This window comes from Chionomys nivalis, chromosome 14 (assembly GCF_950005125.1).
Source record: "Chionomys nivalis chromosome 14, mChiNiv1.1, whole genome shotgun sequence".
Lineage (NCBI taxonomy): Eukaryota > Metazoa > Chordata > Mammalia > Rodentia > Cricetidae > Chionomys > Chionomys nivalis.
The window spans coordinates 7,535,405-7,558,984 of NC_080099.1; the positions used below are offsets into that span (position 1 = coordinate 7,535,405).

At 49.1% G+C, this 23,580-nt stretch overlaps 1 protein-coding gene across 3 annotated transcripts in view; it reads left to right on the forward strand.

Moving 5' to 3' along the window:
* The window catches only part of Nfatc1 (nuclear factor of activated T cells 1), a 110,469-nt gene that overhangs the window by 76,472 nt on the left and 10,417 nt on the right, over nt 1-23,580 (forward strand). For 2 of the 3 annotated variants that reach the window (XM_057788747.1, XM_057788748.1), the window contains exon 9: nt 304-978. In XM_057788747.1, coding sequence (XP_057644730.1) covers nt 304-978 — 675 coding nt within the window. The remainder of the gene's footprint in view (nt 1-303; nt 979-23,580) is intronic. The other variant, XM_057788749.1, reaches the window with a different exon arrangement.

The following is a 23,580-nucleotide window of genomic DNA, read 5'->3' on the forward strand; positions in this document are numbered from 1 at the left end:
TTTCACTTTGATTGCTACAAATCCACGGGCCCTCGGGCCCTAAGCTCCCACTGCATTTGCAAATAGATTTTTATAGCACGCTAGTGCTGGGGGAAATTCCAAGGAAAATAGTCCTCCTCGTATTAGAACCAGCTGTGAGTTTCTCAGCCAGTGACTCACCCTGTTTTTAATTGGGTGGGAGAACCGGCAGAGACAGAGGGGCTCAGTCAGGACGCTGTTTGTTTTGCACGGGGTATCCTAGCCACAGCCTAGCCTACCCATCTACAACTTAGGTTTATTTAACTTGCTCTTTCCTCCTCACAGTTCCAATTATAAAGACGGAACCCACGGACGACTTTGAGCCAGCTCTGACCTGTGGACCAATGAGCCAGGGACTTAGTCCTCTGTCGAGGCCCTACTATAGCCAACAGCTCACCATGCCTCCCAACCCCGGCTCCTGCCTCGTGGCTGGCTTTGCCCCCTGCTCACAGAGGAGCACACTGATGACCACGCCTCCCGACGCAAGCCCGAAGCTCCATGACCTCTCTTCCACTGCCTACACCAAGGGCCTCACCAGCCCAGGCCATGGTGGTCACCTCGGACTTCAGCCACCAGCTTCGGAGGTTCCCGCCATGCAGGAAGTGCCGAGACCCATGGCCATGCAGCCCAACTCGCCTGAGCAGCCCCCGCCCGCCCGGCTGCAGCCGCAGGTGAGTCCACATGTGAACAGTAGCTGTCCCCTTGGTTGTCAACAAGTCCTCTGTCCCAACAGCCCCTCTTCTCCACTTCCGCCTGCTGCCCACGAGCCAGCCTGCTTACAGCCCTCAGCCCTCCCTCCTGATGTGGGCCACCGGCAGCAACAACCGCAGAAGGTTCAAAGAAATGAATCTCCAGCCGCACTGCCAGCGGTGCGTGAGGACAGTGATCATAATTTGGCCCCTATTCCTGTAGTGATCAAGCAAGAGCCCGAGGAATTGGACCAGTTGTACCTGGATGATGGTAAGTGCCTGCAGCCGAGCAGGTGTGTGCACAGCCGTGGAGTTTGGGAAGGAAGGGGTGACATGGGTGGAAGACAGTCCCCATGTTGTGCCATGCAGAACAGTCTCCAGCCAACAGGCTGCATGTCAGTGGTTTTGCTCTGGTAATCGTGGCAACCCCAGCCTGGTTCCAACTTGAGACTCGGATTTGGTGTGAAAAGTGAAGCGAATAGCTGTCCAGGTCACCCTCAGAAAGTCACATCAGAAAAGGCCTGTCGCAGAGTGGCCTTTGTGGTTCGAGCATCTAGAAGCAGCTTCCTAGAGAAGAGTGTCTAAGTTAACACCCAGTTCAAGGCAATAGTACTGTAGGCAGCCATGTACAGATGTTCAAATGTGACAGCGGTGTCATGAGCCCAGAGGTTGGGAGCAATACCAAGGTGGCTGTCCCCATAGGCTTTGGCAGGATGTAGCATCTCCTTCTGGGACAGCACGGCTTGCTCTGGACAGAGGGACACACTGTATGTAGTCTGTCCAGCTGTGCCCAGTCTGTGTGTGGTGGCACAGGATCGCTGAATACGAGCGTGACCAGGTGTGTCTCTGTTGCTCTGCACGGGTTTGTAACTCTGTCTTTGGACACCTTGCTGCTGTTTCTGTCAAGTGATAATTTCTGACCACATGACTGCCACAGTGGCCAGACATGTGACTGACACACTGCCCACTGGGAGTGGGTTCAGCGGTGTTTTCCAGCTTGTTCAGATAGTTTGTGGGTGTTGGGGCCCCCTCGGAGGCCAGCTGGTCTCCCCAGATGTGGGCTGTTTCCCAGGCCAGGTGCAGAGCTGCACACCTGGAACAGGTCCAGCTCCTTGCTGCACCTGGAGTCAGGTGAGGCCCAGGACCAGGCCAGGGCTTGCTCAGCTCCCCCTCTCTGAGCTTGAGGCCTTTCAGCCTCTCCGTCACTCTTCTTCGTGCTTCTGTCTGCGAGCCTGACGCTCCTTTTCTTCCAAGGGAACGTTTGAGAGGAACATTTGAAAGAGGGTACTAAGTCCCAGGTTCTGCACCTTCTCCTTGATACCTTGGGTGTGGGGTGAGCTAGATTAGGGATCAGAGAATATCCCAAGCTCCCTGTGGACAGGCCCAGTGTTGGCATCCTGGTTGGTTGACAAGGATCTTGTGTTCAGAGTTGTAAAACTTCTTGCTGAGCATTTCCCTTCAAATCCATAACTTAAAGCTTTGGGGTAATGATTCATGAAAAAGTTTTTTTTTTCTCAAAAATATATTCAGTTCTTGAACCTAGAACACAGTGTCCTGCTCCATGGTGCATTTGATAGACATGTTCATCTGCCCCGAATAAGCCCCCATAGACTCCTGAGAGGTTCCTGGCCTCGCTGGTCTCTTCTCTTTGGATTCAGGCCTGAGGACTGTTGCTACCCTTATCCACCTCCACACCGCTCCGCTTACACGTCACTCGGGGCTAAGATCACAGTGATGGTGCCCAGTGCAGCTTCCTCAACCTGAGGATTCTGCCTGTGTTCCTCGTACCTGCCCAGGTGGACAGTGTCCAGGCTGGGCATTGGTGTCTGTGTCGAGAGTCCCGCCTTCTACTTGGCCTCGGCGAGTGCCGGTGTAAGCCTGTGGGATCATTGTCATCTGGTCAGAGGCAGCGTGACCGGTCAGCCCAGGACTCCCACATCTGGGCAGTACCCTCTGGCCCAGAGACAGGAAGTCGGTCTTAACCAGGCTTCCCTCTGACCCAGAGGCCAGCATAGCCTACGTCAGAAAGGGCTTTGTTGTGGGCATGGAATGAGAGCAGGTGAGCCTTCAGGGAGGAGAGGACGCTGTGTCCAGGAAGCGACACAGCAGAACTCGGGACTAGGAGTGCCCACACGTGGCACAGGACTTATTTTGTTGAATTTTACTGTGTCCCTGAGAGAACATTTCAAGAATCTCACATGTTGGGGTGCAAAAAAGAGGTGCTGATATAGAAAACAGGAAACCTCTACAGGAAATGAAGGTGAAGAAGAGGAGCCGAGAATTGGGCATGGGTACCTGTCCTGGGTGCTGTGTCTTTTCCAGGGGGGTCTTAGTTTAAATTCCCCAGGGAAGGAACAAAGAGAGCAGAAACCACCACAAGATCTAATTCAGAAAGCCAGATTCCATTTTCCCCAAACCCCCTATTTAAAGGAGGTCAGTCGTCAATTTACCCAACAGAGAGAGGTACACATGGTGGGAGTGGGGCACTTCATTTGAAAGTAGGAAGGCTTGGGGGTAATCACCTCCCGGCCGTTAGGTTGGACCCCTGGGCCATGTGAGAAGGTCAGGCTCCTGCCCTCTCTTGGAATCTCCCTCTTCAGCTATCAGAAGGCACTCAGCCCTCTCCAGAGTGATGCTGGGTCTCCAAGTACAGAGTCACTAATGGGAGGAGCACGGGGACAAACTGGTGACCTGGAGGTTCCTGAGCTGCACAGGATGGGCAGTGAACTGTCTAGGAGGGTTGACTGACATACAGACAGCCCTTCAGCACTTAGGGACCTCCTTTAATACATCTGTGGGCTTCAGGGGTTCACGTGATGCCGTGCTATGACTGCCCCGCCTGAGAGGGAGGAGGTAGGGAGGGGATCTTGCTCACATACTGGTTCTCACATGGTTTTTGGCATTTTGATTTTGCCTTCTGAGAACATGGAAAAGGCAGTACTAAAATATGAACTCTGGTGGTTGAGCGCCAGCAGCTCTCCATACGCACAAATTCTCAGCACTGGCATCATGAGGACGCTGGGAAGTTAGTGCCTACGTGAACAGCACATGGTGTGCCCCACGTCATTGGGTCCGCAGGCCACACATGAGAATGTTCAGGGCGGCACACTTCCCAAACGTCTCCTTATCTAAGGAGTCATTTAAATTATGGATAGAAAACCAATCCCACCTTTTCCAGGGGTCTTTTTCATTTCCACTCTGAAGTTTTCCTGAAAATGTATTTGACCCGTTCATAAGCCTCGGTGGTAATTTCTTTGTCCCGACACTCTGCATATGACGGGCTTTTCATTTCAACTTGCCATGGTTAGGTTTTGAAGGTGTTGGCACTGTCGCTCTCACGTGATTTGAAAGGCAGACCTTTAGAAGGTCCCACCGAAGCCGCAGATTGACTGTTTCTGTAATGTTTGCTTACACTGCCTGTCACGGGACTGAAGTGTGTGACGGTGTTCCTGTTGGAATGAGTCCTCTCGGTCGCGTGTGTGAGCGCCTCCCTTGCACACAAAGCTCCTGCTTCAAGTACATCTGGAAACTCCTAAAATACTGTGAGGCATATAGGGCTTGTTCCCACATCTGTGCAGATGAGAGCCTGGCACGGAACTGCGTTGGTGCCATGTAGCCAGCCTGCTTCAGGTTCTTTGACTGAGGCATCCTAAAGGCCTTAGCCTCTTGGTCTCTGTACCCCCGCACCCCATACACACACTTATGGTGACCACCCTGTGGCCTCTACCACAATCAAGCCTTTCAGCCCTGTCGGTGGCTGCTGGGTGTCCAGAAGTCTAGATGTCATTAAAACAACAAGCAGGTAGACCAGACAGCCCAGCCGTGTCTGTCAGCTGGCTGAGTTTCTTCGCCCTCCCCTTCTTTCCTGAGCTTAAGCTGCTCTGGAAGAGAACAAAAAGCTTTCCTCATGGAAAGTTTGACTAAGTTGGCAGCCTGCCCAGACCCAAGCCTTCCCCGTTGCTAGCAATGATGGCAAGAGCCTGTATACAGCGATCAAACACACCAAGTCATGAATACGGTGGACACAGGCCACCCCATGACAGATAGGAGAAAGAATTTAGCTGTGCATCCATCTCGTCAAGTCAATACTCCATGCCCTGGGGTGCCTGCCCATGAACTGGGAGGCATAGAAGTTATACCACACACCACCAGAGTTGGCGACTGTCATAGGCAGTGTCGACCAGCAGGCTGCTTAAGTAGCTCCTTGGAGTCCCCAAGGGAGGGATCTCCCAACATTCATGAGCTCACCAGGCCCAGGCCTGTAGCTGCTGCATGGTGGAGTTTCCAACTGCTCCCTGCAGGGCAAGTGAACCACAGAAGGCTGTTTTCCAAGCCTTCGTGCACACCACAGGGTGTCAGGAAAGCAGACATTGGCTTAAATCTTTCGTTTGTATCTAGATGCGCGCCTGTAGGGCTGCTCTGAGTGTCAGGCGGTCGCTACCAGGAGACTTGCTGGGAAGGACGAGGGGTTAGTGTGTGCTCTGAGTCAGAGAGAGGCAGGGCTCCGGCGCAGGCCTTCTGCTTTCTGGGAGCTCTCAGTCCCTTCCATGCAGGCAGGCCCAGCAGGTGGTGAGGATCCTAGGCTGTCTGTGGAGTCAGACTTTCTAAAAGGGGCGTGTTTGGCCACCCTGGGTCAGTCCTGGTGCTGCTGCTGCAGGCTGGCAGCCTCTGACTTGCAGTGTCTGTGCTTTTGACATGGCAGGAGGGCGGGAGGAGGGCTGCCACCCTGCACAGGTGCTGTATGAGGGGCTAGAGCGGAGGTCTGACTCAGCCCTGCTTCCAGTGACATAGCTTAAATGGTATATGCTATACGTAAAGTACTTGGGGTTACCCTGGATTTTAACTGTGGTGCCCTCCTACAGTCCCATCATATAGTCTACTTACCAGGCGGGAAATTCGAATATATTGCTATCAACCTTTATTAACAGTCTACCAAGCTTGATTTCTTCCTTAAATAAAGAGTTTGTGGCATTGTAATTTGAAGTAAGGCAATAGGGTAGGGAAAAAAATGCTAAAGGCAAGAGCTAGAAAGGCTCCATGGGCCTCGAGATTGTACTAGTTAGTGTCAAAGATCTTTCAGAAATTCAAGGCCAGGAGGATGCTCAGATGTAACTTTGAGGTGGCTGTGTGGGCGTTTGTGGGACTTCTCATAGGCAAACGCTAAACAGCAGCCATGAGTTCGTGTGTGTTCTGTGAGTGTGCAGGCAATCTTCTGGTATGGAAATGCCCCTTTCTCCTCTAGACAGGTTAAAATCCTCCCAGAGCATCCTAAGGGCGTTTCTCTGCGTCTGTCGGTTTATGTAGCAGTGCTCTGCCCTCCGGGCCGTGTCTCTTTCACACGTCCTGTTGATTCTGCAGATCTGTGAGCCAGGGAACAATGGGCCACTCTGTTGGCTCCGGAACACAAAACCATCAAGTGTGGGTGGTATTTAGAAGTATGTCCACCACATTCCACGAGTCCAGTGGTTGGTGGCCATCAGGAGTGCGGTGCCCTCTGAGATCTCTGCCACAGTTGTTCCAAAAAACTGGCAGGGTCCCTAACTCTATGCAGCCCTGCTGCTGGAGCTACAGAACTTGTCTAAAGAATCTTCTAGATGTGAGAGTGTGTTTTTGCTTCTGTGATCCAGGGGATCGAGAGGACCTGCAGGGTACCCAGGGGAGCTGAGCGTTTATTTTCCCCGAGTGGAGAAGAACACTGGTAGCTGCCCTCCCACTGATGCTAAAACCATCGCCCTCGGCCCAGGCTGACACATGATGCTGAGACACAAGAGGCCCAGGGGCAGCAATGTGTGAGCACAGTAGTGGTATGTGTCACTTCTCATACCTCCCCATCCCGTGAGCAGGAAAGATGCCCATTTTCACCTCTTTGGGCACAAAAGGCAACTGAAGCTTCTAGAATGACCATTCTGAGCAGCAGATGTGGAACTCCAGCGTACTGTCTTCCTAAGGCGCACCTCGACCGTGGAATACCCCTCCCCCCACCGAGAGATGCAAGCAAACACTCCCCTCTGGCATGAGCCGGCCCTAGAGCCACCGAGGGGCCTGCTCTGTATTGGTTTCTTCACCACAGAATCTCTTCTGGTACTCTGAAGTACTCTGCTAGCCTGGCAAAGGTGGAAGATGGAACGGGAGTAGATGTTCCAGAACAAGGACAGAGGATCTCAATATGTCAGCCATCCCCGAGGAACTGCGATGCTCACAAACCTACCAACTCTCCATGTTGGGAATCTAGAAATTAAAAGGGGAAGGCGGCAAGTTGAAAAGCTTGTGCTCAAGAAACCTGTCTTATCTTGGGGTCACCCGCCCCCATCTTTTTCCCATGGCACGAGGAACTGACAACTTACCACAGCGAGAGAGCCTGGAATGCCCAAACCCAATGTGCTGTCTGAGCTCAGCTTGGTCCCTAAGCTCACTGGACAAGTCCCAGTCTCAGGTTGGAAAACACCTGCCACTGGCTTCACTCAATGATGGTGACACTGAAGCCACTCAACACTGTGGTGTCAGTGGGCAAGCCAGCCCAGGGTCAAGTGAAACCCTGGGACCTTTCTCAGTAGCCCAGAGAGCCGCACATACGCAAATGGATGTGTATGCTCCGGAAAAGAGGCCAGGTCCTCGCCTCTGCTGCCTCAAGACCACACAAGCAGAAGAGAAGTCAAGCTGGCCCGCATCCTGCAGTTAAAGGTGTGGTCGAGCGTGGAGCATTTCCCGGTGAAAGCTCAGGACTTAGAAAAACCTCCTGACCGACTGACCATCTGCAGACCAGCAGCTCGGCAGACCTAAGTCTGAGCCCCAGGAAAGAGGCCTGCTGAGCAAATAAGAATTTCTAGAAAGGGAACTGAAAGCTTTGCATCACTGCCCTGCAAGGAATACAGAATCTAAAGAATTAGTCCAGGACAGTCGGCAGCCAAATGAACAAGAGGCCCATGCCCCACAGTAACAATTCCTGAGCAATGAGAGCCTTTACCCACAGCTGCTGTTATATGTTGCCTATAGTGCCCAATCCTAAGGCAGAAAAAGAGATATGCAAATTAACAGAAAATATGTCTCATAAAGAGGAAAAACTACACCAGTGGAAAATGTCCCTGTGAGGTCTCAAATCTTAAACTAAGTAACAAAGGCTTTTCAAATTGGCTATTTAAATATTAAATTCAAAGGACTAATGGAAACAACACTTAAATAGTTACATTGAAGTATGATAACTACATCTCACCAAATAGTAAACATCAGCAATGACACAGACTAAACCTTAAAGAGACCCAAGTAGAAATTCTTGGGTTTGAAAAGATCAATACTTAAACTTTTCCTCAAAGTGTTGAACCAACAGATTTCAGGTGGAAGAGAAGAACCAGCAAGCTTAGGGAAAGATCAAACCTTTATCCAGTCTGAGGAATCGAAAGCAAAAGGCGTAGATAAGATTGAGCAGAGCCCACGATGCAGTGAGCAAGGTGCCTGCTGCCAAGCCTGATGGCCCAGGCTCCATCCCTATGACCCACACGGTGGAGGGACAGACCGACGCTTGCAAGTTGTCCTCCCACCTCCACATATGCACATGAGCAGCATGCACCCCCAAACCTCTGCAGACACAAAATAAATGAATAAATATAAAAACTACTTTTTAAAAGTAAGCAGGGTCTTAGAGACTTGGGGATGGCACAGGTGTGCAGACAAAAGCATGTTGGGAGGGAGGTAAACAGGAGGGTAGGGAAGGATTTGAGCAGAAAGTGGAGGGAAGCGTCCTAAACTTGGTGGGAATGATTCTAGACATCTGTAGATGTTTGTGAACTCCAAGTAAGATCAGTTAAGAGAGATTCGCACTTAGATACATCGTGACCAATGTCCAGAGTCACAGGAGGCAATCCTGAAAGGTGCAGGACAAACCTTTCAAATGGACCATGTAGGAGACAGACCCTGAGTGTTGTAGATGCAGATACAAGGGGCCTGTACATTCAAACCCCTGAGAGAAACTGCCAACCAGGAAGACTTCTGACAAAACTAGCCTTCAAAAGTGAAGGAGAAATAAGGTTGTTGAGTTTTTTTTTGTTTGTTTGTTTGTTTGGTTTTTTTTCTTTGGTTTTTTGGTTGTTTTCAAATAAATCAGGAGACACAGAATGCTTTGCTGGGGACTCTGACCTACAGAAATACTAAAAGCAGCCATACAGACTGACAGCAGATTCATGCAAGGAAGTAAAAAGTTCTTGTGTGTCAGTCAGGATTCTTTGGAGGAACAGAATAGGATAGTGTGAGTGCGCGCGCGCACATGCGCACATATCTATTAAGTCAGGTTTGAAATAGTACCAGCAGCAGACTCACACCTCAGAGCTAAGAATCCAGTAGGTACACAGTCCTTGAGGCTGAGTGAGTCAGCATCAGAGTAACCCCATAGTGTCTGTCCCTCACTGGAGGGCAGAGCCACCAGTAGTTGTTCAGTCCACAAGACTACTCGGTTCAGCAGTCCAAAATCTGGTGCTAGGAGCCTGAAAGATTTCTGGGAAGGCACTGGTCCTTAGAGTGCTGTGAAATCTTGTAAATCTGACCTCAACAACAGCAGGGCACGTCAGCTCAAAAGAGGCGAGAGGGAAGGTCAAATAAACAAAAGTTACCTTCCGTCTGCCAAACCTTTTCTATCTGGGCTGCTAGCAGAAGGCGCCTGCAATAGAGGTGGGTCTTCCCACGACAATCAAAGCAGTCACAACACTCTTCAGGTGGGGCTCCCTACTCAGATGATTCTAATTAGTGGCAAGTTTGACATTAAAACCAACTATAATATCTGGAAAAAGTTATATATAAAAAAAGGTGATATTGACAGATTTTCATTTATTCTGACCTAAAACCGTATAAAACAATGGTTATAAAATTACTTGTGAACTTAACAGTCTTAAAAATACCTCATTTATATGACAGTAGTTCACAAAGGAATGGGTAAGAAAGAGCTGTAGCATGTCAAAGTGTTTATATATAACTAAGAACTAAATTAGAATAACCTGAAATGGCAAATGGAAAAGTGCCATGCCTAAACCTGTCTACGGCAGCACTGCATTAAATGTAAATGGACTGAGCACATCAATAAAAAAGACAGAGATTGCCAGACTGAATTAGGAACTGAATCAGGATCCACCTATGTGTTACATATAAAAGACGTACTTTCTATGTGGGCATAGCAGCAGGCTGAAAGTTAATGGTGGAAAAGGGACATCTTACCAAACAGCCCTAGAGAAGTTGCACTAAGGTGAGGTTCAGCCAGCTTTGGTGGCTGATGAAGGCCTGGCCCAGGCTTGCCTATAGAAGGCTTATTTAATCATTATTCAAAAGGGCAGGCTCACACAGTGCTAGAGCAGGCCACTTTGGGAGGAGCTGATCTCAGCTGCATCCCATCACGACAGAAATGTATGAAGATGGGAACACCTCATCGGGTATAGAATAAATCAGAGATAGAGACTGGGACTCCACAGCCCCTTCTAACGGACAGCCCATCACATACTGGATCCATCTCCGGATGGTGTCACCTCTCAGTACCACCACCTGGAAAACAAACCTCGGTTCACTTCTGGAGGCTCAATTAAACCACAGTCAAAGTAACTAATACCAGATAAAACAAACTTCAAGACAAAACCAGTGTTGCTGTTAAAAATACAGTGACGGTAACGTTAATTAGAACATTTTGTGACTGCAATTCTAAATTGGTAGCGCAGTAGTGCACCATAGGAAATAAAGCAGAAAGTTCCAGAACTGAAGGAAGATGTAGATCACTAAAATTGCCAGGTGCTGCAGTATCCATTTCTCAGAAGAACAAAACGATTGCACAGAAAATGAGCCAGGAAAGAAAGCAAGGGTGACCCAAGAGGTGCATGTAGAGCCTTCCAGAGAAGCGTGCACGTGGGAGATTCCAGAGCGGAGTTCTGCCTAGAATGCAAAGCAAAGCCTGTGAGCTTATAAATATTGATTTTGAGAAGCCAAAAGATTACTCTTTGAAAATAAAGACATTGATAAATCTTCCATGTGATTAAAAATAAAAAAGTTAGAAATAAAAGGTGAAGTTCCTCCTGGCTCTGTAGTTACTAAAAGGATTATAAAGAAGTACTATAAATAACATAGTACCAACAAATCTGACAACCTGGATAAAATGGAAAAATCCTTAGACACAAATTACCTAACCTGGCTCAAAAAGAAACAGGAGGATATGAATAGATCTATAGCAAGCAGAGAAAGTAAATTAATAATTTTAAAATATGACCATAAAGAACAGTTCCGGTCTGGACAGCTTCATTGGTGAATTGTATCAAACATTACAAGGAGCACAATAATGTCAGTGCTTCACAAGCTTCTGGAAAACACAGAGGGAGCACCGCCCTGCTGATGCTTGATTGTAACAGCAGATGAAAGTCAGAGGAAAACATCACCAAAGAGCCAGAGACAAATGCAGGATGGGACTACATAGGCAAACGCCTATACCAAACTGGGCCTGGTGGACAACATCTAAATAAATGGTAGCACATCATCTCCAGGTGAACTTCTTCCCAGTAACGTGATGTAGATTTCACACCCGAAAAGCAAAATACCACCTGCGTAAAATAAAAGACAAACATTGCCCAATCCTCTCAATAGATGGAAAATCCCATCCCATACAATCAAGCCCTCACCTGATGGAGATCCCTAGCCCACAGTGGACATCACACTCACGACAAAGATGAAACACCATTCCTCTGAGACAAAGAATGAGATGAGGAATCCTCCTCACTTGCCGTTCCGCACTGATCTGAACAGGCCTGTGCAATCAGGTGAGAAAAAGATTGGGGAAAATATAGGTAAAATGTCTTCCTGTGTAGATATATGACCCCATATGTAGAAAATCCTAAAAACTCTGCCCCCCAGAAGAAAACAAACCCCATAAACTTATTCATAATCAGATATGAAATTACAGAATATTTCTACATCTTCATAGAGTAAATAATTTAAACAAAACCGAATGAGTCCTACTTATAATATTGTTAAGAGGAATAAGATGCTCATGAATATGTTGACTCCCCAGCACTGCTGAGGGGTATGTGGGCTCTGAATGGACAGAGGGCCTGTGTCCATCAAGAGGTAGTACGTGACAACGTGACAGCCTTCTCCAAGCTGGTCTGTAGAATCTACACGACCCCTACCAGACTACAGCAGGATTGCCTCTAGGGACCGACAAAGCCTGAAAGTAAAGAGAGGATTTCCAGGAGGCAGAATAGCCCAAACAATTTTGAAACCAGAGAACAAAGTCAGAAACCTCACACCTGTAGATCTCAAAACCTGCTACAAGAGGTTGGGAAGACGGCTCAGTGATTAACAGTGCCTGGTGTACAGCATGAAGACCTGAGTTCAAATCCCCCAACACCCACATAGATGGCTAGACGAGGTCACGCCTGTGTCTGTAACCCTGGCGTTAGGAGTAAAGGGTGCAAAGTGGAAGCTCACTGGAGCTTGCCGACCACCAGCCGACCTCCAAGTTCAGCGAGACTAAGGCAGAGTCACAGAGTAGGGCACTTCCTCTGGCCTCCCTGCATGTACAGAGACAGACACATACACTTACACGTGACACCAAACATACACTCTCATGCAAAAACAAACCCATACACAAAAAAATTTCTATAGTTCTTAAAACAGTGTGACTCAGGTCTAAGACATATACACCAGTGGAATGGGATCCAAAAAAATGTATCTTTATATTTATGGTAAACTGGTTTTTGACAAGGATATCAAGCCATTTGATGAGAATAAAGACTAGCCCTTGAAACAAATGCTACTGCATCAGTTGAGTATCCAAATGCAAGCAAACAACCAAGCAAACACAACACATGTCAACACACACACACGCACACCTCGCTCGAATGTAGACTTAATACTTTTTAATAATGTGAGAAACACACTGTCGTTGGGCTAGGCAAAGGTTTCTTAACTATGACATTAAAAACACAGACCATAAAGTAAAAACCTGTCAAATTGAACTTCATCAAAATTCAACATTGTTGTGCTTCAAAAGACACCATTGAGAAAGAGAAAAAAACGAGCAATGGTTACCCAGTACCACACAGCTATCCGATCAAAGACACCATCCTGAGTTTACAAAGGATGCTTGCAGTTCAGCCCAAACTGCCAGAGATCAGAAAGGTATTTCCCCAGAGCTGTGCAGTCATGGGCACATGGAAGATGATATTTTTGTCAGTATTGGGTCACATATGAAACGTGGTTCACAAGGTTATATCACTTGTGAACGGACGCTGTGGCCCCTGTAGTCTGTATGGGTGCATTCTGTAGTATCCCCACAATGATGAAACTACCCAAGGACACATTTTCCAGACCATCTCCACACGCCATGGAGTCACACATGATTACCTATCATTCGTCATTAGGTTGAAAATCTAATTGAAAGTTGAAAATCGCAGCAAGATTCCATTAGTGTGACTGAAATAGCAAATTTTGTAAATGACGTTGGGGAAGTGGACTTCTGGCAAGAGTAAGGTAGACTAGAGACTTGAACAATTTCTTAAAAGCTAAAGTAAGTCTACCATGTGACCCATCCTAAATGACACAAGTGTTCCTCGGAGTTCTTTAGAAGAGGCAAACCCTTGAGACACCCGCGACATCCAGCAATTGGCAAATAGTCAGAAGTGTGATTCTCCTGAAGATTCGAGAAACAAACCCAGGTCTTGTTGGGCTCAGATGGATTTGAAAGCCTGAAGCTGAATAAAGAATGACAGGCAAAGGGCCAATCCTTCAGGGTCCGTTTATATCAACTGTCTTTAGAAGGACGGGGCAGAGATCCACCATAAATGAGGACAAGGGCTTTCCAGGGAAGTTCTGAAACACGCATTAGGATCACATAACTTTAAGCTGGATGTGGTGGCTTTTTGTCTAAAAAAAAAAAGAAAGAAAAAGAAAAAAAAAAGAAAAAATTAATAAACTTGTTAACTTACTAAAATATCATTGGATGGCACCTCTGAAGCAAGACTATTACACTGTATATAAAATACACTTTCACAAACGTTATGGGACCAAGGTTATAGAGTGCAGCCTTCTAACTTGGTGAAAATGAATTCTCTTTGTGACCTAAGAACATCACTGTGGTCTTGTATATGTGGCATAGAACACCTTCCTTGCGGTCCTGCTCAGCATTAGACGGCCATGTATCGTCATCTGGGTCTTTCTCTGACCTTCTTCCTAGACTGTTCTCTGTGGGGTCTCATGCAAAGAGATGGAACCCAGTGGATGGAAAGGAGTGACGGCCTGAGGTGCTCATCTCTCTTCCCGATGAGAGTTCAAACTCAAGTGCAGTTTTGTGACCTCTGTCAGCCTTTCAAATGCCTTGAGGCCAGAGGAGCAACGGCGTTCATGCGGTCTCTAGGCACCATTCTCAAAGGAGTGTTAGAAGAAATAGAATGGGGACCATGGCAGACATTCTCATAGGAAATAAGACACTTAGGGGTGTCTGCCTCACCAGCCCTAGATCTAACAAGCCCGATACACAGGACAATAGGCCCACAAGAGGTTATCTGTCCGCCAAGAGACTCTGTTCCCAGGCCACAGACAGTACAGGGGGCTGCCCTGGTCGCTCCCTGGGAGGGATAGTGTTATCAGCCCTGTTCCCACACTGAAGTCTCCTCAGATCCAGCCTAGCCCTATCAGGTCTTCCAGCTGCTGCTTCTGATATGGCAGGAGGTTGGGGTCTGGAAAACACAGAGGGCCAGGCTCTGGGTCCTCTCAGAGCAGGCTGATTTGGGGACGTGGGACTGGGTCCCAGCCTGGTGGGTCACTCGATAGTCGTGTGGGTTATCGGGGCTATGCTTCAAAGAGCCAAGGCGACAATCACAAGTGACATTTGAAGGCTTAGGGTGGCCCAGGTCTGTTGTACCGCCCACCCCTGCCCAGGGCTCTTGCTTCTCAACCACTGGTTTGTTGCAACCCTCCTCCCTTCCCTCTTTCTGCCCGTAAAGTGCATGGGTCTACAGTTCATTCTCGCTCGTCTCCACAAATGACTTGACCAGGCTGGAAGTTCACCCAGCAAGGACTGGAAAATCCGTGGCAGAGGCTTGGTAGCAGGCTCTCTGCGGCAGATCACTGTAGTGTTCAAGCTGGGAGGAGCCCTCCACCCAGACACAGCGGCCTTCTTGATGACAGGCTGACTTGGAGCTGTATTCACTGGGCCGTGCCTTCAGAAAAATGGAGGATGGGGAGAGAGGGGTGTGTGTGTGTGCTTGCGTGTGTGTGTGTGTTTGTGCATACACATGCATGTGTGTGTGAGTGTGTGTGTATTGCTCTCATGTGTGCGTGTGTGACTGTGTGTGTGTATGTGTGCGTGTGTGTGTGACTGTGTGCGTGTGTAAGTGTATGCTCACGTGTGCACTATGTGAGAGTGTGTGTATGCGTTCATGTGTGAGTGAGTGTGTCTGTAAGTGTGTGTGTGTGTGCACGCACGTGCGTGTGTGAGTGTGTATGTGAGTATGTGTGTGCGTGTGGTGGGCGCAGACCTGGGGAACTCTGTTTCATGTCGGCTCTGCATGCTGTTCGCTGCCCTTGGCCAAGCGCCCCACTTCCACAGCATCAAACTTAGAATCGCCTGCGTGTGCCCTTTCCTCTTTTTCCACAGTAGCTGTTGCCAGCGAGCTGCAAACTCCCGTATATCACTCCAGTTTAAGAACCTAAACTTTAAAACAAATTAAACTCTTGTTGACATTGTAATAAAAATCAGAATGAAGCTGAATGGCTCAGTAAAAGTGAACTTCAATTATTTTTGTGGATTTCTGATTGTTTCCTGGGTTTCCTAGACTCCAGTATGGGGAAGTTATTTCCTCTTGGCAGATGGCTGGAGAGGGGAAAAAAAGGTGGAGGAATGGCTGGGGTGAGGTGGCAGGCGCTGGTGAGGTCTGGGGAGAAAGCCAGTCTCAGGCACCTGGATATTTGCTCTGGCCTGATCTGCAGCGTCTGGAGTCGGGGTGTAGGCACAGGGTTGGGGTGGCGGGAAGACCGGGAGGGAGCTGTGGCATGTGGGTCTTTGGTGTTTTACTGAAGAAAGGAGGTCAAATGTCTGACCGATCCTGTATGTGAACTACGTGGTCATGCTGGATTAACAGAAGCTAAAGGCGGACTGCTGCCCTTCCTGTCCAAACCCTGATGAATGGGTACGATAGCCTCTCATGTCTCTCTCTGTCTCTCTGTATTTCTGTCTCTCTCTGTCTCTGTGTGTATCTGTGTGTCTGTCTCTGTCTCTTTTTGTCTCTCTGTGTGTCTGTCTCTGTCTCTTCCTCTCTGTCTCTCCCTTTATCTCTCTCTGTCTCTCTCTGTGTGTCTGTCTCTGTCTGTCTCTGTCTTTCTTTGTCTCTCTGTGTGTCTCTGTGTCTGTCTCTGTCTCTTCCTCTCTGTCTCTCTCTCTTTGTTTCTCTTCCTTTCTTCCCCATCTTTCCTTGTTTCTGACTTCATGTCCCTCTCTCCTTATATCTCTATTGTCTCTCTATCGCTGTCTTTCTTGTCTCTAGTTTCCTTGTCTCTGAATCTCACCCTTTCTTTCCCTGCCTCGTTTCCGATGTCTGCCTCTTTCTTCCTCTCTCACTTAGACCATTTCTTTCATCAGCATATTAACTGTGGTGTTCGAGTTATTTTTTTTCTTTTTGAGAAAAAGTTTCTTTCTCTGGCTCAATGGAAATAGCTCTCCTCAGGACTGAGGGCCAGTTTTCCATCCTTCACGCTGTTTCCTGTTGTGGCCGTCCAGAAGTGAAACACTGCACCGCAGCATGTAGACGCAGGGCAGGCGATTCGTTGATTTGAAGAACATCCTTTGGGAGGTGTGACTCGGGGGAGGGGGCCTTACCTGAGTGAGTTCCAAGCCAGGCCTCTCCATGAGACCTTTGTGGTCCCCTCCTTAGCAAGCCACTTCCTGTCCCCTCCTCCTGCTTCCTGTTTCTCTGCTTTCAAGGCCAAGCTGGAAACGGGTTCATGACCTTCGGTTCCTAATGTGCCAATGTTCATGAGGCACCTTTTGGGTCAGCTCTGCTCGCAGCTGCTTTGCGGGCCCGGGTGCCACCTCCCCCAAATTTATGAGTTGGCTGAGCAAACTGAGACCTGACCAATCAGACGAGGAGCTAGCCCTGGGTCCCAGGTGGGCTCCCAGCCCAGTGATTGCCCTGTGTGCCTCTCTGGAAGCTGGGAGAAGGCTCTGGACTTGTTCATGCTTTGCTCCCTGTAGGATCTGTGCAGTCATGGGTCTCTGTTTAAGCAGCTGGTGGCCAGAGCTTGATTGGCTCAGAGGTTTCTAACAGAGCATCTAACGGTGCCTCTGGAAATGAGCAAACCTTGACTTGGTAAAGTCTACCTGTTTGTGAAGAAGTGGGAATGGAGCCTGAGCAGGGAGGCCCCTGTATTGTGCCCCACAGGCCCTGACTTCTGTCCTGGAGTCTGTCTGTCTCCTTACCTGGGGAGTTTCCTGTATTCTGTCTCCTTTACCTTGGGGTTCACCCCTGTCTCCCCTGTCTCACTCGGGGGATCCTATCTCCCCAATCTCCTCACTCAGAGATCCCTGTCTCCTTTGTCTCTCCACCAGGGTACCCTGGGTCCTCGTCTTCTCATTGGAATCTCAGTTAGGGAAGTCAGAACACACACAGTGTGTGGCGTGTGGAAGCTCCTATGATTCTCAAAGCCTCTCAGAATGCCTCTGGGCCTCACACTGAGTCCTGGCATCCCAGGAACTAACCATTTACTGTCTGCGCGTTGCTCTTTATTCTGCAGATGTCTTTAAGGTTCCTCAGATATCAAATTTAAGGGAGCAGAGGAGGAATTAATGCTAAATTTACAGAACTCTGTCGGTAGCTCTTCAGAAGGAATCCCACCAATGCAGAACGAATGTAGCCCCCAGAGTGGCAATTGCTCAGCGGTGCGACTCAGAGGGACTGTGAAGCCTTTCTCCATCCCTGATTCCCAGCATCAGGGAAGAATGCAAGCAGCACGATATGCTGCAACCCTGACGTCACTTTATCCCAGCACCATTTCCTGCATCGCGGCTCAGAGTGTCCCATAAACAGGTGCAGTTATTACAAACCAATCACAAAATCAAAATCCAGTCTTGGGAGCTAGATCAGTCATTTGAGCGCTTACCAAGAGGATCCGAGTTCCATTCCCCAGTGCCCATGTCACAGAGGCTCACAGAGATCCTGTAATTCCAGCACTAGGAAGGCAGAGAAGCAGATACCTGGAGTTTGCTGACCAGACAGCCTAGTCTGCTTGGCAAGTTTCTGGCCAATAGGAGACCCTGTCTCAAAATAAGTTGGTGGCATTCAGGAATGACAACTGAGATTGTCCTCCGGCCCCCAGATGTGTGTGTGTTCACATGTTCATGCACACACAATATTCCCAAGACTCTTTGCCATCACCATTGTAGGTCTATGAAGCTATCGGATCTCTGACCCCTCAGGAAGCTGGGTGGATGTGATGAGGAGAAGTTCAGCACCCGAAGTCTGAACAGTGGGTGACAGGAAGGATCGCACTCACTGTCCCCACGAGTCAGGATTAGATCTGGGCTCCTGCTTTGGACGTGAAGGAGCTGAGATTGCAACAAAACAACCACGCTGGATGAACAGGCAGGCTCCCCAGAGGAGCGCTGTTCCCACCCCAGCTCTCTGCTGGCATGGGGTTGAGGGGTAGCGATAAAGGCGGAGCTCTGAGGACTGGCTCCTCTTCCAGCCAGGCTGCTAAGGTGTTAGACACTCACACCCGGGTCCCTCCGGATGGGGCTGGAGGCCATCCTAGAGACCATGGTCTTTGGGAGCCAGGGTCCTGCAGTGAGGCCTGGTGTTGGGTCTCACGCTAGTGGCGTGTGTTAGCACACAGAGTCCATTAGAGCAGGTGCACACCAGTCCTGTTGATTTGATTTAGGTCTGAGGAAAGCTCCAGTAATGTGCAATTACAAAGAACTTAATGGCTCTTTATACTGAATGCAACTTCCATGGCACCTAATATACTTTGATGAATTGCTCATTATGTGCAGTGTCGGAATAGCCTCCATAAAGATTAATAATTGGATAATCAATACAAAAATTCAATCTTGGGATTTTTTTTTTCACTCCAGGGTCAATATGTGCTCAGGATCGCAGAGTCTCATTTGCCTGCATGCTTCTGACTCTTTCTTCCCGCTCCCTGATTTCTACGCTAGGAATCTGTTTTCCATCCAGATCCCAGAATAATGAAACAGGGTCTGTGACTGATGGCTTTGTCAGCGGTGGATGGCAGGGTAGGCTTGCCTTCAAAGTGGCTTCATTCGGGTGAGGAGGGGGCACTCGGGATCCCTGAAGTGTCTGTCCTATGACAGGTGCTATGAGAATACAGGGGGTAAGCTAAGTAGTCTTTTGTAGATGGTCAGAAAGGTAGAGTGTGGACATGTGTGCCCTGGGTAGAAGATTACAGGTGGAAGCTCTACAGGGAGAGAAGTGTCCTGCACTCAGGAGGTAGAGGGTAGCCTGCAGAGTTGGCCAGGGCTGCGGGTGCTCAGAGTTCTATCCCCGTGTGCCTGACTGTGGCCCAGGAGGGAACAGCCTTGGCAGAAGTTGATATAAGAGAAATCTCCTGGCAAAGCATTGTATCTGAACTGATCTCAGGGAGAAGAGCTGGCTTCGTATCCCCCTGGAGCCTTCCAGGAGGTCAGCAGACTCACTGAGCTGGGGTGAAAGAGAGGAGGCTGTGAGGGTCACCACCAGAGAAGAGGAGCCATCTTCCACTACACCCAGTGGTGAGAGAGAAAGACAGGGAGCCTGGAGCCGACAGGCCTGTTGGTATGTCAAGTTCTCTCTGGCAGGAACGTCTGCATCTAGAGACTGACCAGCCACAGCTTAGTGTTAAGTGGATGTAGACATCGGTGGCTGAGAGATCAAAGGCTGATGCCAGTCACAGTGAGTGGGAGAACAAGAAGGCAAAGCCAGGGTACCACCACAGCCATCTGGACCTGGCTGAGATGGACCTAAGTGGGAGGCAAGATAAATGGCAAGATGATGGACTCACAGGCTGGAGGTAGAGGTGAACAACCTTAATCCCAGTACTTGGAAGGTAGAGGCAGACAGGTCTCTATAAGTTCGAGGCTAGCCTGGTCTGCATAGCTGGTTCCAGTCTATCCCATGCTACATAGTAAGAATTATGAGACTCTATCTCCTGTCTCTTTATGAAAACAAATAGACAGTTCAGTGGTGCATGCCTCAAGGAACAGGGTCATGCTCTCCATCCCTGTGACAGGGGAATCAGATGGCCACCAAATCCAACCCCATACCAATGTCCTATAAACTCAGGGCCCTTGCTGTGGATGTGCTGAGATGAACCCACCTATCTGCTGTGCCTCTTGGCTGCATGGCTTCACAGGGCCTTTGCCTAAGAGACATGAGTTACAGCTGTCATAGTCAAAAAGAGGCCTGTAAAAGCCATATTGCTCACCCCAGAGGAGATCTACATGAGTGTCATTTGAATTCCTTTTCCAGCATCTGAGAAAGGTCTAGGCAAGCCATGCCAACTCACACAGACTCAGAGCAATCGGGCCCAGCTGCTGGCCTCAGGTGGCCCATGCTGAGCAGGTGAGCTCAAGTTGCTGCCTCAGGGGGTCCCAGGGTTTGGGACCACTCCAGTAAGTGTGCCAGGCTCTAAAACTGTGGCACAGGAGGGTTGCAGCCCCCTGCTTAACTCCACCTCTGTAATAGGATTCAGAACCCCTGGGAAGCATGCAGCCTCAACCCCTCTGGCTGCATGTCCACTCATGGTGTCCCTGCTTCCCTAATACCATCTGCTGCTACGTCCCTGAGAATCAGTAAGAATCCCAAAACCTTAGCCAAAGTATCTCTTTTAGCATTATGATTTTAGTTTTTAAGAAACAAATTCATGGAGTTGGAAAGAGCGCCAGCTGCTCCTCTAGATACCCAGCACCTCCATGGCTACTCACAACTGTAAATGACGCAGTCCCAGGGACTCTGACTTATGTAGGTACAGCATGCATGGGCTACAGAGGTATACATGCCGGCAAGGCACTCATACACATAAAATAGGAGTAAAGAAAAATATAACAAATTCATAATTGCTTCCTGGGATTTGGGCAATATTTGGACTATTTTGAAGAAGAGGAAAACGTGTTTTCCCTGGGGAATGCACACTGGAATGCATGGAGCAGCAGTAAGATGCTTAGGATATCCTGCTGGGACAGAAGGACAGACACGGCCTCAGGCTCTCCTGATCTCCTCTGTGGACACTGCTGTGACATGGATCAGCCGGAACCCATGGGTGTTCTGATCGGCCCCATGCTCATAGGAGGTGTGTAAGGAACACAGTCCTAGTCCCCAGCCTCAGGCTCTGCTCACTGTGATCAGCGGCAGGAGTGGGGAACCTGTGGCTCATGAGGAGTGAGGATGTCAAGGCGGTGCCGGCTCCAAGAAGGTTGTGGGCATAGTGCTCGTTTGGCCTTCCCTGCATGTGGAACAGCCCTCAGTTACATCAAGAGATAGATTAGGAGGTAGGTGTGTGCTGCCAATCACTGAATCCTCCTCCCTGGGTTTCGTGTGTGTGTGTGCTCGCATGTGTGCGCACGCGTATCTCTGTGTGTGTGTGCTCGCGTGTGTGCGCACGCGCATCTGTGTGTGTGTGTGTGTGTGTGTGTGTGTGTGTGTGGTGTCAAAGTCAGCCATGGGTGTTATTTCTCAGGAGCTAGCACTTCGTTTTTGAGACAGAGTCTCTCCCTAGGACTTTGTAAGTAGGCCGGTGGCTAGCCAGTGAACCCAGGCATCCTGTCTCTGACTTCACTTCCTCAGCTCTGGGGTTACAAGCACATGCCCCAAAGCATGGCTTTTTATGTGGGTTCTAGGGACTTGAACTCAAGTCCTCATGCTTGCGTGACAAGCCCACTATGGACACCTTCCTAGAGCTCCAGGGCCTTCTGGGGCAGGTGCTCATCTTCAGATGGGACCGTTTCCAGCAAGCATATGACAAACCAGGCAGATGCCCTCACCTCACACCCACTTCATCTGCCTTGCCCCAAACGCCAAGGCTGCTGGATCGTTCAGACATCAGATCCTGACCTCTCTCCCTTGCTGAGCTGTCCCGTTTACTGAATGAGCAGCACCTGGTGCCTCACACCACCTGCTGCTGGGGTCACTCAGCTGGGGTCTCCCCAGGCTCCGGGGTCTCCCTAGGCTCCAGGTAGAAACCAGGCTACTGGCATGTGGCTTCTGCATCTTGGTGTGGTCCCTTGACTTTCTCACATGTCAAACAGAAACACATGAATCCCACTGTTTCTTTCTTTGTGTTGTGAAGGAAGGAGGGCCTAACGTGGCCTTTGTACCCAAGACCCTGCTCTCACACCAAATGGACCAGAACAATACGGGGAGACAAAGGGGAACGCATGCTGGTCGCTCTCCTTCGGGTCCACTAGTTTTATTTTCACTTAAACTTTTTGTTTTCTTTTTTTTAATTTCAATTCTGTAAATTCTGTTGAATGGCAATTTCATGATTTGGGGAGATATTATATTTCTAACAACACAAGGAAAGCCCTGGAAAAAAAAAAAAAAAAAAACCTACTTGTTGGTGGTTTAATGATCCCGGTGAGTAATTGCTGAATGGAGCTTGGCGCAGATAAAACAGCAGAGCAGATGATATGGAAACATTCTCCAGCCTGCATCAACTGGATGGCCAGGCCTGTGGAATCTCCCGCCACGTGGCCAGCCCCGCTGGAGTTTCCACATGGCTGTCTGCATGCTCGGGAGTTTTCAGGCTAAATAGGGAAGCAGGCTACCTACGGTAGGAAAATCATTCCGTCTTCACGGCTGACAGTCCTGCGTAGCGGCAGCGCCCGGCAGCACAAGCCCCGCTCCAGGTGGAGGGTCATGTTTTATTAAAACCGTGACTTGTTGCCACTCAGCCCTTCCACTGTCCCGCTCTCTCCTTCCAGAAATAGCAAGCCCCGTGGCGGTGGCTTATTAGTATTAAAAGATAAAAATAAGCGAAGGCTGAGATAGACGCAGGACCCCGAGGTAGGACGGATGCTTACTTTTTAATGAAAGTTGAGAAGCTGTGCTATTTTCACTGCTTCCCGAAGCATCTTCCAGAAAACCAGAAGCGTGGACCATGCTCACACATGCTGAGGGTACGCATTTTCCAAGTTGAAGTGGTCATGGCACACGTACTGGAAACCGGTGTCCTCTGCCCGGTTCGCAGACACGGCCCTGGTGCCTGCAGGGCTGGGCTGCTGGCCGTGGGCAGTTGCGGGCTTGCAGACTACTGGGCACAGGAAATGGCAGATTGAAGGGCAGGCTTGTGAAGGAGCGCTCCATCTCTAGATCAGCGTTCCTCCGCCTTCCCAATGCTGTGGCCCTTTAATACAGTTCCTTATGTTGTGTTGGCCCCAACCAGAAAATCATTTTCTTGCTGCTTCATACCTGTATTTCTCCTACTCGTATGAATAGTAATGTAAATACGTGGTCTGTAATCCAAAGGGGTCGATATTCACAGACTGAGAAGCACTGCTGTAGGAGGCTGTGCCTCCTCAAGAAATCTAAACGTTCTAGGGGTACAGGCCCAAGCCAAGCCTAGATGGCGTCAGGACGCTGATGGCGAGATAAAAACATCTCTTTCTCCCTCTTCCTACGCTCTAACCTCTAATTCATGCGACATTTTTCTTCTTAGCTCCTATCTAGTGCAGTGCTTCATGTAAAAACAATCCAGTCTGTATGTGCAACATGTAGAAATATCAAGAACCGTGCCTCCTGCCGCTCCCTGAGAACCCAGAGTGGCGAAGACGTGTATCATAGCCTGGAAATGAAAGTTGCGGCAGCGGAAATGTGTGTGTACTGAGTTTCAACCACCATTATGACACGCTGCTCTTGTTCCGAGAATCATT